The following is a 16,731-nucleotide window of genomic DNA, read 5'->3' on the forward strand; positions in this document are numbered from 1 at the left end:
GACGAAGATAAATCTTTCGCGTCCATTTCAAACGGATCGACCAATCGGAGGCTGAGATTTTACGAGTACCTTATCCAAATGAGCTTCATCTGAACTGTAATGTATGGGAATTTGAAAAAACCCTAGAATTTGAATTTCGAGACAGAATCGTAATGGGTTTTTGGAAGCGATTGGAAGGTTTCGAAACCCCAAGGTTTGGAAAATTTGCAGAGAAGGACACTTGTTAGAGTTTCTTTTGCTTTGATGTGTCCGATTTGCAAAGTGAGGGAGAGAAAACTGAAAACCTATACGCTTAATTGGGTTTGGGGGTGGCTTTGATTTGGCCCCTTGGGGGTGGCCAAACCACCCCCATAGGCCGTGGGGGTGGCTCGCCACCCTCAATCCAGCGAGATGGGGGTGGGAAGGCCACCCCCCAAATGGCCAAAAAGGTGGCTACGGCCACCCACAATTTTTGTTTTTTGTTTTCTTTTCTTTTTCTTTTTTTTTTTAATTTAATTAAATATATATATATTTTTTTAATTTTATAAAATTATTATTTTTAATTAATTATATGGAAACGTGTCAATTTGTTATTGGTACTAACGTGGAGTTCCGTCAAATTTTGGATAAGATTTAGACGAAGGTACCATCTTCGTCTTTAAGAAAACTAGAAGTACCTCATGTGATAAAAAGTAAAACCTATGGGACAAAAAATAAAGAAGTTAAACCACTTAGGGGAATAAGGTATTTAACTCATTTATTTATATGTACTTTTCACATAAATTTACTAACATATGTGTAATATTAAATTTATAAAATTTAAATTATATCATAAAATTGTTTCTCTCAACTTGAAAACGAGTAGATTCCTGTGTTAATTGTTTGTGCGAATTTGGTCTTTTATAGAGTAAGAATACCAAGTTGGATTTATCAAACACTTAACGCTGCACTAGTGAAACGACTGCGATCTTTTTGTCTATTTCTAAACTTTCTCTTCTGAAAGCAATTCAAAGACACGTGAGTCACTCAATGCCAATGCTATCTTCAAAGGAATCAACGGTAACGACAAACCACACACACTTGTTTTATTTTCTTTTTTTTTTTTAATAAATTGGAAGCTTTTATGTGAAAATACATGATGTCTAAAATAAGAGCTTCTCTTTATATACTCATGTCCACTCACAATTATAAACGATGGCACTGCCTCTCACCAGCTACTTCTAAGTCATTCTAAACTTAAAACTTTCCCGGTTTGGAAAATTATGTTATTGGGAAAGGGAAAATTCTTATATGAGACTCTGTTGAAACTAGTGGCTCATCATATGTGATCCTTTTTATATTTGGTATTTTTCTTCAGAAACTTCTGTATATTAACTGCGTTTTTGCACAAACGAAGTTAAAACTCGAAAATACCCTCAGAATTTCTATTCTAATCAGAGACAATAAATAAAAGGATAATGCTTAATTTTTATTTTTTAAAATTCAAACAAAGATATTAAAGATAATTGAATTGTCATAGATAATTATCTATTCTCAGATAATTTCGAATTTCAAAAATAAATCTGTTATTTTGAATTTCGAATATTAAACTGCTATTTTGAATTTCGAAAAATTAAACTGCTATAAACCGATAGTTCAACTGGCACTTAAATCTGACCGTTAGATTAAATAAGCTCAATCGTTAGATCAACAATCCAATAGATCTAACCACTGAATCTACTTAAGAAGCATCTTACAGTTTAGATCAAACCACTAGATTGAACGATCTTGACCGTCCAAAAATGAATGGTCATGATCAGCTCGCTCCGAGCTCCGATGCTTCGTGCTAAGTGCCAAGTGCGCCATCAAGGCGACACTAGCCACGCGCGGCACCGTACGGTAACATGTATTAGGGTGTACCCTAGTATAGTGCATTTAACAGCTTAAATGTGTTGGAACTTATAAATGCCAACAAAATCTTCGCTCTTTCCAATGTGGGACAACTTTCATTCAATGCTCTTTAATACCTTCCATTAAAAACATTCCCAAGACACAAAATAATAACTATATATATATTTATTTTGAAAATATTTCAACATACCTTAATCGACTAAGGACCACGGCTCATGAACCGAAGAACCTGACCGGTCGTCCCGATGAGCGGGGCCTCCAACTAAGCTGATCGTGCATTCTTCACTACAAAAAAATGTAGTATTAATAACGTGTGTACTGTTCATTATTTTTCGTCACGTTACCATTTAGTAACGTGTCAGTTTACCCACATTACTAAATGGTAACAAACGGGTATTGGAAACATATATATATTTGAAACAAAATAAATATAAAACAACTCTTATTGGAGTATTTCATTTCTTATTGAAAATTGACGAAAATAACACAAAGGTGGCAGCCTAAGCCCCTATCTAATAGGAAAAATAAGTCCAAACCGTACTAAAAAAGTCAAATAAATTGATATTCTCCTGATCTTGGCTAACAATAATACTAGCTATTTGGACAAAAATAGTTGTTGTCTAGACTCGTTTTCGAACGGACTTTTTGGGTATTGATTTTGTCTGTTTCTTTCTTATCAGTCCGGTTTGACTAAATAAGCTTTGAAATTGCGAAATTTGTATAAAATATGACTTTATAACCTTAAACTTTTAACTTTACATCCTTAAGCTTTACGGCCTTAAACTATAAAATATAACCTTAAACTTTACAACACCACCACGATTGTCTCCATTCGATATTGGAATCACAATATATGATATTTTTATTAAGACCGGTCTAATTGAAAATTGATCGTCAGACAGTTTACATAATAACCTTTTGGCGAATAGAATAATGGTGGTACACAAAGAAAATCAAGATTATGATAGATTTTATGTCATTTTACTCTTGATCAGTCAATTGCACAGAACATTAAGATCGATTAATGTGATATGGCTTAGCAAATTTACATCCATGCATAGAGACAATTAAAAGAAAGATTTACTATCAAAAGATGGAGTAAATATATAATAGTAAAAATAAGATATTATTTAAAGCTAAAGTTCTAATATACCCAAATATTACGTACTCTCACGAAAAATATGAGTTAGAGTATGCTTGGGTGGCTTTCTAAGATTATTTTCAAGTTGATTACATTACTCTGAATTTTGATTCCGTGCAGTATGATTGTTCTATTACACTACAATAAGGATGTCACAATCGAGAGTTTGTTCAAATCTCACCTACTCGGATAGATATTTGGACAGCCTAGCCATTCGAGTTAGCATAGACAAGTCTAACATGGCAGCCCTATTGCACACATGATACCCCTGTCCAATCACTAGAACCAAAAAAAACAACTTGATATTATAACCAAAATTTTTAGTCTGAATATCGATGTAGATTGTGAGGGAATTGACTGCCTTTCTATTTTCCATATATATGGCGGACAAAACAATGTCCTTATCATCTCCAACAAAAAGGAATCGGCTCCTCTCCCGTTTAAAATTCTAGTTGTAGAAAGACACTGCAATACCCATTTACTATGTATTGGCCCAAGGAAATGACAAATTTGAGGATAAAATATATAATTTTTAATATAAACTATAATACACCGCTTTCATCGGCATAAATGCAAGTCAATTCAACCTAACGACTTTTTTCATTCAACCTTTTATAATTCTTCTCACCTTAGAGTCTGTTTGGTTCGCAAAATAGACCCTTGGAATTTGTTTGGTAATGGTCTATTTCTAGGAATAGTGATTCCCACGGGAATCACTAATCCCTTACACACATGAATAATTATTCCTCTAAAAAATTGGAGTAATAGCTATTCTTGAAGGTAAGGACTATGGAATAGTCATCCCTTACATAATGGAATAGTTATTATTTTGTTTGGTAAAAGTCTATTCCTAGGAATAGTGATTCCCGTGGGAATCATTAATCCCTTACACACAGAAATAGTCATTCCTCTAAAAAATAAGACGAATAGCTATTCTTGAGGGAAATCACAAGATTTTCCAAAAAAAACAATTTTTTTTTCCTCTCAAACTTAAAAAGAAAAAATTAAAAGCAAAAAAAAAAAAATCAAAAAATCAGGTGGGTGGCCATGTCACATCAACTTTGGGGATAGAAAAAAGATTTTTGTCTCGTGTATAGCATTTCTCTTCCATCTAACATACTAACTGCAACAACTTCAGCAACATGATGAACTCTGTTTGTTAACACGTTTTGTAACATTATTTTGTTGGAAAAGTCCAAAGGCGAATCTGCATGAAATAAGAACTACTACTTTTCTTTGGCGTCATTAATTCTAATTCTTTCTTTGGAGTCATTGATGTGGACCCCAGGATTGAGATTGGCATGCTTCCTATTGGTGGTGAGGGGATCACTGTATCATCTTTCACTGATCTCTCTCTATCTGCCATCGGCTCAAAACGACCGCGGAACCAAACATCGGGGTTTCTCCGTTTGATTATTTTTTTTCCTTCTTTTGACCTTTTTACTTGTATGATTGTATTTGCATTCAAATATGGACACGAATTGAGTGATTGAATAAGACTAGAAGTGGTTGTTTTTATGGGGTAGTTCAATCGGTTAGGTATCATGCACGCTTAATGAAGCAAAGATCACTAGTTCGAATCCATCTCATCCTCTCTTGTACGCGCGAACATATATCATATTACATTAGGAAAATGTTAAGGTCACAACATAAATCCAACTTATAGCCAACTTCTCTCTTACGCGTCATTTTAAAAAAAAAAAAAAAATTATAGAGAAGATTTTGGGATTCTGAAAATTTGGGAAAAAAGACAATTTGTTTGGTTTAAAATTCAAAATTTTTTTACACGTAGAAGAGAAGTTGGCCGTGAGTTGGGTTTGTGTTGTGTCCGTATCAAACCTCATTACATTATCTGTATTGTGATCATAAATATCTCAATCCCACCGAACCCATCTGATTGTTAAGTGACTCAAATATATAAGAGGAATGATAGGGACCCAACTTTTTTGCCCAACAAAAATCCAACTTTTGTCTTATTTATTATTTTAAAATAAAATAAAATAAAAAATGGAAAAAATGTTTAAAGCAACCCTATCTATTTTTTGTCTTTCTTTTATTTGGTATTTTTTAAAAAATGAAAAATGGTATTTTTTTCATAATAATGTCATTTTTTTTTTAAGAAAATGTCATTATTATGAAGAAAAATACTATTTTTCATTTTTAAAAAAATACTAATAAAAGAAAGGCCAAAAATAGATAGGGTTGCTTCAGACATTTTTTTCATTTTTCATTTTGGTTTTTTTAGGAAAAAAAAAATAAAAGGTAAAAGTTGGACATTTGTTGGGCAAAAAAGTTGGGCCTTTAGCATTTCTCAATATATAAATTGGTCAAATTTCCACATGGCATCACACATCGGATAGGATTGTGTGAAAATAATTGTGCGTAGTCGATGCACGATTTGCTGACTTGACTAGTTGGCTGAGGGGACCATAAAGACCAAACAGCTGGCTGCTCCGCAAGTCAACATCTTTTATTTGCAACGTGTCATATTGTCATAAGGCAGTTCCGTGATGTCCAACTCAAGATGCGTACTAGATTCCCTTTTTATTTAGGGTTAAATATGATATTCCTTATTTTTTGTTCGTTCTTAATTTTTATCACAGGAGGTTCCGCTTCTAAATTCCGTCCAAAATTTGATTGAATGCCACATCAGCACTAATAACAAATTGACATGTGTCCATATAATTAATTAAAAAATAATTATTTAAAAAAAAAAAAAAAAGGTTTACGGCCCATGGAAGTGGTTCGGCCACCTCAAGGGGCCAAATGGGGGTGGCTGAAACCACCCCCAAACCCATTGGGGGTGACCGAGCCACCCCTATATGGTCAAGGGAGTGGCCGAGCCACCCCCCAAATGGCCGGATTGGCTTACCTTAGGATTGTGTTCCTTCTTGAGCAAGAGCTGGTTCAACACCTCAACACACTCGGCGAACTTGCTCGATTGGAAGTGCAAGGCGACGTCCTTGGCGAGCGTGGCTGCGGTTGACAAGACGATGTCGTTGGCGGTGCCTGAGGACCCGTCACGATTGGCATTAGCGGCAGCCGTCGATGACGATGACGAAGATAAATCTTTCGCGTCCATTTCAATCGGATCGACCAATCGGAGGCTGAGATTTTACGAGTACCTTATCCAAATGAGCTTCATCTGAACTGTAATGTATGGGAATTTGAAAAAACCCTAGAATTTGAATTTCGAGACGGAATCGTAATGTGTTTTTGGAAGCGATTGGAAGGTTTCGAAACCCCAAGGTTTGGAAAATTTGCAGAGAAGGACACTTGTTAGAGTTTCTTTTGCTTTGATGTGTCCGATTTGCAAAGTGAGGGAGAGAAAACTGAAAACCTATACGCTTAATTGGGTTTGGGGGTGGCTTTGATTTGGCCCCTTGGGAGTGGCCAAACCACCCCCATAGGCCGTGGGGGTGGCTCGCCACCCTCAATCCAGCGAGATGGGGGTGGGAAGGCCACCCCCAAATGGCCAAAAAGGTGGCTACGGCCACCCACAATTTTTGTTTTTTGTTTTCTTTTCTTTTTTTTTTAATTTAATTAAATATAATTTTTTTTTATTTTTAATTTTATAAAATTATTATTTTTAATTAATTATATGGAAACGTGTCAATTTGTTATTGGTGCTAACGTGGAGTTCCGTCAAATTTTGGATAAAATTTAGACGGAGGTACCATCTTCGTCTTTAAGAAAACTAGAAGTATCTCATGTGATAAAAAGTAAAACCTATGGGACAAAAAATAAAGAAGTTAAACCACTTAGGGGAATAAGGTATTTAACTCATTTATTTATATGTACTTTTCACATAAATTTACTAACATATGTGTAATATTAAATTTATAAAATTTAAATTATATCATAAAATTGTTTCTCTCAACTTGAAAATGAGTAGATTCCTGTGTTAATTGTTTGTGCGAATTTGGTCTTTTATAGAGTAAGAATACCAAGTTGGATTTATCAAACATTTAACGCTGCACTAGTGAAACGACTGCGATCTTTTTGTCTATTTCTAAACTTTCTCTTCTGAAAGCAATTCAAAGACACGTGAGTCACTCAATGCCAATGCTATCTTCAAAGGAATCAACGGTAACGATCAACCACACACACTTGTTTTATTTTCTTTTTTTTTTTAATAAATTGGAAGCTTTTATGTGAAAGTACATGATGTCTAAAATAAGAGCTTCTCTTTATATACTCATGTCCACTCACAATTATAAACGATGGCACTGCCTCTCACCAGCTACTTCTAAGTCATTCTGAACTTAAAACTTTCCCGGTTTGGAAAATTATGTAATTGGGAAAGGGAAAATTCTTATAGGAGACTCTGTTGAAACTAGTGGCTCATCATATGTGATCCTTTTTATATTTGGTATTTTTCTTCAGAAACTTCTGTATATTAACTGCGTTTTTGCACAAACGAAGTTAAAACTCGAAAATACCTTCAGAATTTCTATTCTAATCAGAGGCAATAAATAAAAGGATAATGCTTAATTTTTATTTTTTAAAATTCAAACAAAGATATTAAAGATAATTTAATTGTCATAGATAATTATCTATTCTCAGATAATTTCGAATTTCAAAAATAAATCTGATATTTTGAATTTCGAATATTAAACTGCTATTTTGAATTTCGAAAAATTAAACTGCTATAAACCTATAGTTCAACTGGCACTTAAATCTGACCGTTAGATTAAATAATCTCAATCGTTAGATCAACAATGCAATAGCAGGTTTCTCGATCATTGAATGGCAGGTTTCTCCAGTAATTTCTTCTACTTTTAAAAAAAAATACAAAATTATCGTTTGCTCATTTTTTGTCAATTTCCGTACAAGAGATTGACAAATCTACCATTAAATCAATAGAACCTACATCACGAATTTGCAAAAAAAAAATGAACAAAAGATGAGTAGTGATAGATGTGTAACAGTACCTCTCTTCTTTTTTTGGCCTAATGGTTCCGATTACAATTTTTTTTAAAAAAAGATATATATATCATTTTTATTTTGAATTTGTATTTACCATATTTTGATTATATGTAAAATTATAATATATAAATTAAAAAATAATAAGTATTTTGTCATTATATTTTATTATTGAGAAATGCAAAGAAATTATACTTGAAGGGTAGGTGAAGTTTTTCAAAAAAGAAAGAAAGAAAAACAAAATAGTACTCTTGATCAAGAACCTGACCAGTCGTCCCGATGACCAGGGCGTCAACTAAGCTGATCATGCATTCTCACAGCCAGCCCTCTATAAATACCCTCCACTTTCTTCTTTCCATCACAGGGTTTGGAGAATTATCAATTCAAACCAAAGAAGAAGAAGAAAAGTATTACAGCACTAATGGGTGCCAACGGAATATCCCAAGACCCTTTTATACATACCTGGAAGCCGGAAGACGGGGCGCACCTGGGGTTTGGTCACAAGAGCCTTCTGCAGAGCGATGGTCTTTACCAGGTACGTAAGGAAAACCATTTTATAAATCTTTCAGTTTTTTTTTTTTTTTTTTTTTTTTTTTTGGAGTTTTTGTAATTTGGGTTCCGTTTTTGCAGTATATATTGGAGACTAGTGTGTACCCAAGAGAGCCTGAACCCTTGAAGGAGCTGAGAGAGATGACAGCCAAGCATCCATGGTGAGATAGCTAACTAGCTAGGTTCATGATAATTAAGATTGTTTAAAAATTCTTCATGGCTTAATTAGCAATATTCTTATTAACAATGTTAATTTTCACGTGATTTTGGTTTGAATTATAAAACAGGAACCTCATGTCCACCGCTGCTGATGAAGGCCAGTTCTTGAACATGCTCCTCAAGCTCATCAATGCCAAGAAGACAATGGAGATTGGTGTCTACACTGGCTACTCCCTCCTAGCCACCGCCCTTGCTCTTCCCCAAGATGGGAAAGTGAGTATTTACAATAAAGAGTTGCCTAAGTCATTTTTCTTATCAGCTTAAACTTTTAGATTTACTAGATCAAACAGTTCTGAGTTCAAAGCCTGAATTATAAAATATTTTACGTGTTAATGAGCCTCACTTATTAAATGAGAGTTTGAATTTGAACTCATACGGTAAGAGAATGTTAAAATATTGATTGATTAAAAAGTTTTTAGAATAAATTGTGATTAACACTCACAAAACTTATAAAGTAAAAATAATATTGCATTTCTGTTTGTCACAGATTTTGGCCATGGATGTCAACAGAGAACACTATGAGCTTGGCCTGCCTATAATTGAGAAAGCTGGTGTTGCTCACAAGATCGACTTCAGAGAAGGCCCTGCTCTCCCAGTTCTTGACCAGTTGGTTGAAGATGTAAAATTTTAACACCCATTACCTTGTTATTCCTTTAAACTTTCATTGTTTGGAAACAAAAAGCACACACGAAACCCTAATGATGAGTTGGCTCGACTAGTAAGTCGTTTGGCCGTAATACTGTTTAATGAACTATAAGTCTAAGGTTCAACTTTTTTTTAAGTGCAAACAATTTCTTGTGACATGTACCCGTATGAAATGAGCGCTTTGCATGGTCTCCCGAAAATTAAATTTAATTATTTAATTAATATTCTAACAATTATTTGAATGGTTGAATCACAGGACAAGAACCACGGTACATTTGATTTTATATTCGTGGACGCCGACAAGAACAACTACCTTAACTACCACAAGAGGTTGATTGAGCTTGTGAAGGTCGGGGGTCTGATCGGCTACGACAATACCCTATGGAATGGCTCTGTGGCGGCACCTGCTGATTCGCCACTCCCCGAGTACCTCATTTATTATAGGCCGTTCCTAATGGAGCTCAACAAGGCCCTCGCTATGGACCCTAGGATTGAGATTTGCATGCTTTCTGTTAGTGATGGGATCACTCTCTGCCGTCGGATCAAATGAATGCTCAAACCAAACACAGCATCACTGGAGTTTTATCGTTTATTTATTTTCCTTTTTTTTTGTTGTTGTTTACTTTGATCTTTTTATTAGTTTCCGTACTTGAAAATGAACGGTGAGCGATCGAGGAAGACCATATTTGGGTGGTGCAGATTTAATTTGCTGCCACAATATATATGAAGTATTTGTATTTCAATAACTTTGTATGGTCTACTTTTATGTACGAAATGCAAGTCTATGAAATAACACATATGACATATGTATGTGAAACTCTAGATTAACAAGTTAATTTTTCTCAAAGCCAAAAACAAATTAAAGATTTGAAACAAAATAAATATAAAACAACTCTTATTGGAGTATTTCATTTCTTATTGAAAATTGACGAAAATTACACAAAGGTGGCAGCCTAAGCCCCTATCTAATAGGAAAAATAAGTCCAAACCGTACTAAAAAAGTCAAATAAATTGATATTCTCGTGATCTTGTCTAACAATAATACTAGCTGTTTGGACAAAAATAGTTCTTGTCTGGACTCGTTTTCGAACGAACTTTTTGGATATTGATTTTTTCTTTTTCTTTCTTGACAGTCCGATTGGACTCAGTAAACTTTGAAATTGGGAAATTTGTATAAAATATGACTTTGTAACCTTAAACTTTTAACTTTACATCCTTAAACTTTACGACCTTAAACTATAAAATATAACCAACTTTACAACACCACCATGTTTGTCTCCATTCGATATTGGAATCTCAATATATGCTATTTTTGTTAAGACCACTAATTGAAAACTGATCGTCAAACAGTTTACATAATAACTTTTTGGTTAATAGAATAATGGTGGTATACAAAGAAAACCAAGATTATGATAGATTTTATGTCATTTTACTCTTGATATGTCAATTGCACACAACATTACGATCGATTTGTTATTGGTGCTGACGGAGAGTTCCGTCAAATTTTGGATAAAATTTAGATGAAGGTACCATCTCGGTCTTTAAGCAAATCAGAGGTACCTCATATGATAAAAAAGTAATTCCTATGGGACAAAAAATAAAGAGGTTAAACCACATAAAGGAATATGGTATTTAACCCATTTATTTATATGTACTTTTCACATAAATTTATTAACATATGTGTAATATTAAATTTATAAAATTTAAATTATATCATAAAATTGTTTCTCTCGACTTGAAAATGAGAAGATTCCTGTGCTAATTGTTTGTGCGAATTTGGTCTTTTATAGAGTAATAAATATTTGCCAAAAACCAAAAAATGAAAAAGAAAAAAAAGTCACCATTCATGCCTCAATTAATTTATTCATTACATATATAGTTTAAAAAATAAATTTATATGAGTTGAGTCAAATTTATACTAGTTCATCTCGTTTAATAATATAGTCAAATTTCGTGTTCACGATCATTTCATTTATTAAGTAATTGAAGACCGAATTAAGTATATCCGAACCGAGCTCAAGCTTGTTCGCAGTGGCAAAAATAGAGGTAGTGTCTAGCGTTATTTAGTGTTTTATGCTTAATATATGCGTACTGTATAATGTTGGCTATACTCGTCAGCTACTCGCGCATTCTCGATGACAAAATCATCCCTATAATATGGGGAAGCTAGTATTTGACAAATCTCCTACTAGGGTAGACCGCATCCACACTGAGCCAAGATGATAGGAAGCCTAAGAGTAGGGGTTGACAATTGTAAAATGGATAAACTTAAAGTAGCCTTCTGCTGAGTCAGGAGCCCGAAATCTATTTGACATGTAATCCGGACTCAACCCAGGCGACTACCTTGTTAAACAAAGACTCGATCACTATCCTCTGGAACTTAAGATAAGAGGAAAGCAATCAGCTGCATAAGATAATTCATAAGATCTTACCTTCATGCAACCCTTCAACCAGCGCAGAGGTGCAGGTTGATCAAAAGTTCCATCTTTTGGGATTTTTCTTTGGTTGAATTTTGACGTGGAATCACATGTCGGATAGGATTGTCTGAAAAGAATTGGAACAAGATCTTATCTAATCCATTTTGGACTGAAGAGTATCCAGTTAATGACCATGATCTGTCTAAAGGAATTCTGAGACCATAAATAAGACATATGTTTAATTAATTAAAAAATAAAAAAATATAATATATTTTTTAAAAATAATTAAAAATTAAAAATTTATAAAAAAAATAAAATTTAAGGGCGGCTGGCCACCCCCAATAAAACAAATGTGCGGTCATTAAGGTTACTCTCCGGTCCTATTTGGATCCAAAAGAATTATGGGTAGTAAAGTCAAGGCACGATTTGTTGGGTGACAGTGAGGGGACCAGTCGAATACGGATCCAAAAGAATTGGGGGTAGTAAAGTCAAGGCAAGATTTGCTGACTAGGTGACTGAGAGTCTGAGGGGACCAAAGAGACCAAACAGCTAGCCACCGTGAGTAAAATATTGCAACGTGTCACATTGTCATAAGCTAGTTCTGTGAAGTCCTACAGTTTCTTTCTACAACTATAGTTTATCCTCAAATTTCTTTCTACAACCATAGTAAATATCTATTGTCCATGAAAGGATAGGCTGCGTGTGAAAAAAAACGTTGATCTCCATTGTCCAAACTAACAAGAGAAGAATTGTAAGCCGGCGTCGGTTAAAACACAAACCAACCACGTGAAAGACTTGTAGAAAAAAGAAAGTTGATCCCACAATCTGACCTGAGAAAATCAAGTCACCTACCGAGTTATTTCAACGGCCACCATATTTTCCTCCCTACATATTACAAGCTATTCCTCCTACTATGAAAAATGCATGGATTCACAATGCAATGAGTGATCTGGAAATTAAGACTATGAAAATCCTGCAACAACCCTTCATCAATTTTTCTTGCTGTCAATCGTCAGAGAAATAGAAAAATGCAACACCCATCACTTAAAGGTTGAAAAGATAAGCCATTTTGTAAGAATTCCAAGTCACAAGAAAAGAGCTCTTATGAAATACTCCCTTTTTAAACAGAGTCGGAGGAAGTCTTATAATTCAGTCTATTAAACCAACATGTATAAAAATGAATGTGACAATTACATGTTTTAAGAACTTAGGGTTTATTAACAAGCAGAATTTGATTTCCTTCCAAACGAAATTGGGTTTTTTTTCTTTACTATTAGATAAGGAAAGAATTATAATTAATTAGTGGCTCCAAAGAAAAGTATATTACTTTTAAATTTACAATAAATATGATAATTTATCTAAAATTTTATATTGAAATTGTTGAATATATATAATTTCAGTTCTTCTATGAAACTCACTAATTATCTTAACAGGCAAGTGAGTTATCGAAACTTGTAAAGAAAAATCTTATATTTATTGTCCGAATTCTTAACAATCCCGGCAACAAAATTGACAAGATGCGAATTTCATAGACCTTAATCTATCATATATGATCATATTCTATGGTCAAAGAAAGGAGATTCCCGATGAAAATTTTCTTTGAAGGGAAATTGCTTTGCGTGTACGTAGTAGCCGGGACAGAGTGGTGAAGTTTCCTGCAAAAAATGGAATCAAAATTAATAGTTTGAAAATTTGACCATAGAAAATGTATCAGAGATATATGAATGGAGTTTGTTGGAGGCTTCTATAGCGACGGGGACTTAATTTGGTGTTGTGCATGAAATTGCACGTCAAGAGGGTTTTCTAATTGAGATAAATGTAAAATTGGTCCTCATGGTTGGCCTAATTTACAAATCACTTCATGTGGTTTAAAAAATAATTTATAGGTCCCTAGTTAGGCCAAAATAACAATTTACTCCCTAAACTCATTTTCCGTTAAATGACTTAACAGAAACCGTTTTATTACCACCTCACACCCAATAAAAATAAGACACGTGTTCTTTTTTATTTATGCTTTGAAAAAATGACAAATAAGCTTTTCAACGTCATTGTCAGACTCCAGCACACACTCCACGTTAAATTAAATAAACCTAGTCTCTCTATATCCCCCTGTGCCGTCGTCATCTTCATCTTCCCCACCAATTATTGCGTCCATCCCCACCGATTCTTGCCGTCGTCTTCATCTTCACCGATTCTTTCCTAAGACACTCTTTTGTGGTATCAACCATTCATACTTTGTGCCTATCACCAAAATGTTATTTTGGCCTACCCTAAGGGCCTATAAAATATTTTTTAAACCACAGAAATTAATTTGTAAATTAGGCCAATCACATGGACCAATTTTTCATTTATCCCTTTCTAATTTCCACGAAGAATCTGTTAATTTCCTTCTTAGAATGATAGGGGTGACCGAACAAAGTTAAAAATTTAAGGTTATGTTTGTGAAGGAATTTATTTTATGTACTTCGTTTTTTTTTTTTTTTTTTTTCAAGTAAAAACTAATACAAACAATTCAAAACACAGGAAATACTCCTCAAAAACATTAAAAAAAACTGTTTTCACCGGCCCTCATGTCATATTAGAACATTATTTTAACCAAAAAAAAAAAAAAACAATAGAGAATAACTTGATTCAAACCATTATTTAAACATGGTGTTTTGCCTTCTTGAATAGAAAGTAAACATCTAAACTTGAAACACCAAATAATAATATAACCCTTCATACCAAATAATTTTTTTTCTCTTAACAAAATATCAATTGGCAAAACCATTGGAGCCACCGTCTTTATTGATTTTGAAGACTCCAGTATCAGGGGCTCGAAGGTGGGTGGAAGGTTCGGTGGTAGGTGGTGGGTGTTGTGTTAGAATGAATGGAAAAGTCCATAGGATTGATTTGAATTAAAGATACAGTATTTTCATCTCTATTGTATTTGGTGTTTTTACATGATGTGTCAAATTTCTAAATTTCACCCTACGTTTTGATAGAAGAGACTCTCAAAACAATGAGTAATTTTAGAAGTCCCTATTGTGTCACTCTTATGTCCCTCAAAAAATGAGGTGGGTTTTAAAATTACCGTTTGATCAAAATCCAATAATGATCAATCACAAGTCTAATGACAATTTTAAGAGCCACATCATTCTTGGAGAGACTCAAAAGTGACACAAGATGGACTTGTAGCATTACTCACGTGGAACTAGAATTTTCAATGTTTATATGGCTAAGTTGTGTTGCGTGGGCCCTAAGCTCCAACCTATTAATAAATTGGTTAATGACTTTATTTTTTTGGTCTTTTGTTTCCTATTCTAACAAATTATTCAAAATATAAAATATTTCTAAAAACAATTAAAACTGTTTTCTTTACATAGAGAAATGATAGAGGTACAACTTTTTGGCACAACTTTGGCCAAACTTTTCTCTTATGTGGTCACTTTAAAAAAAAAAAACAAGAATAAAAATAAAATAAAATAAATTTTGAACTAATAACATCCTACATGGCCCTTTTTTTATTTGGTATTTTTTTTAAAAAAAAAATGGTCTTTTTCTTCATAATAATGACCATTTTTTTAAATAAATAAATAAACGTTTTTCTGAAGAAAAATATAATTTTTAAAAAAAATATACCAAATAAAAAATGATCACATATGATGTTATTACTTCAGAATTTTTTTATTTTTTTTTTAAATGACCAAATAAGAGAAAAGTTTGGCCAAAATTATGCCAAAAATTTGTGTTTCTATCATTCCTCATTTACATTTACATTACATTAAACATTTTTTAAAACTAAAATAAAATAAAAAATAAAATAATTCCATCCATCCAATCAAACAGAAATCTTTTTCATCTCACTTAAAATGAAAATAAATTTACCATATAAATAATACCCCATCATATAATTTTTTTGAATAACTTATCAATATATATATTTATCATATTACATTATCTGTATTGTGATCATAAATAACTCAATCCCACATTCCCACCCAACCCATCTGATTGTTAAGTGACTCTAATATATATGTGAAATGCTTGGCTTTATTAAAAAGTTCATCTTTTGGTCATTTTAATCTTAAGTAGTATGGTCTATTTTTCAGAAATCTACAAATTTATTGTTTAAAATCTATTAATTTTAAAATGAACCATGCCACCTAGAATTAAAATGGCAAAAAAATAGACTTTTTAATGAAGTCAAGCATTTCTCAATATATAAATTGGTCAAATTTCCACATGGCATCACACGTCGGATAGGATTGTCTGAAAAAAATTGGGCGTAGTCGAGGCACGATTTGCTGACTTAACTTGTTGACTGAGGGGACCATAGAGACCAAACAAGCGAGCTGCCCGTGAAATGCTTCAATGCATTCTGTGGACCACCTAGCTGCCCCGCAAGTCAACATCTTTTTTTTGCAACGTGTCATATTGTCATAAGCCAGTTCCGTGATGTCCTACTCAAGATGCGTACTCGGTTCCGCATTTTATTTATTAATTTATCATATCTGATTACATGTGTAATATTAAATTTATTTAGGGTTAAATATCATATTCCCCTTTTGTTTAACTTTTTTAACTTCCTTCTTAGAATGATAGACCAAAGTTAAAATTTAAGGTTAAGTTTGTCGAGGAATTTATTTGATGTATTTTGTTTTTGTTTTTTTTTTTTTCAAGTGTAAAACTAATATAAACAATTCAAAACACAAAAAAAATACTCCTCAAAAACATTAAAAAAATAAGGGAAATTATATATAAAATCCTTAGGTAAACGCCCTTTTTTAAAAAACTCTCTGGGTATTTTTTTTTGGAAATTTAGTCCCTGGGTAACTCGAAATTACAAGAAAACTCTCTACCGTCAATTTTTGTTAACTTCCGTTAGTCTACTCAAAACTCACCGTTTTATCTGATTAAAATATTATTTTTTTTATTAATTTAATTTAAAAAATTCAATCTAAAAAAAAAAAAAAAAAAATTTGA

The 16,731-nt window shown here is 33.1% G+C and overlaps 1 protein-coding gene and 1 pseudogene across 1 annotated transcript; both read left to right on the plus strand.

Moving 5' to 3' along the window:
* The window catches only part of LOC132177207 (caffeoyl-CoA O-methyltransferase 2-like), a 30,325-nt pseudogene extending 24,032 nt beyond the window's left edge, over nucleotides 1-6,293 (plus strand).
* Nucleotides 6,294-8,296: 2,003 nt separating this feature from the next.
* Nucleotides 8,297-10,166, plus strand: LOC132179257 (caffeoyl-CoA O-methyltransferase 5-like). The gene is made up of 5 exons (XM_059591938.1): nucleotides 8,297-8,471; nucleotides 8,567-8,646; nucleotides 8,773-8,917; nucleotides 9,192-9,323; nucleotides 9,606-10,166. Exons 1-5 carry the CDS (start codon nucleotides 8,358-8,360, stop codon nucleotides 9,897-9,899), a joined length of 765 nt encoding a protein of 254 aa, XP_059447921.1. The 5' UTR covers nucleotides 8,297-8,357; the 3' UTR covers nucleotides 9,900-10,166.
* Nucleotides 10,167-16,731: the final 6,565 nt, after the last annotated feature.

Source organism: Corylus avellana, chromosome ca4, assembly GCF_901000735.1.
Source record: "Corylus avellana chromosome ca4, CavTom2PMs-1.0".
NCBI lineage: Eukaryota > Viridiplantae > Streptophyta > Magnoliopsida > Fagales > Betulaceae > Corylus > Corylus avellana.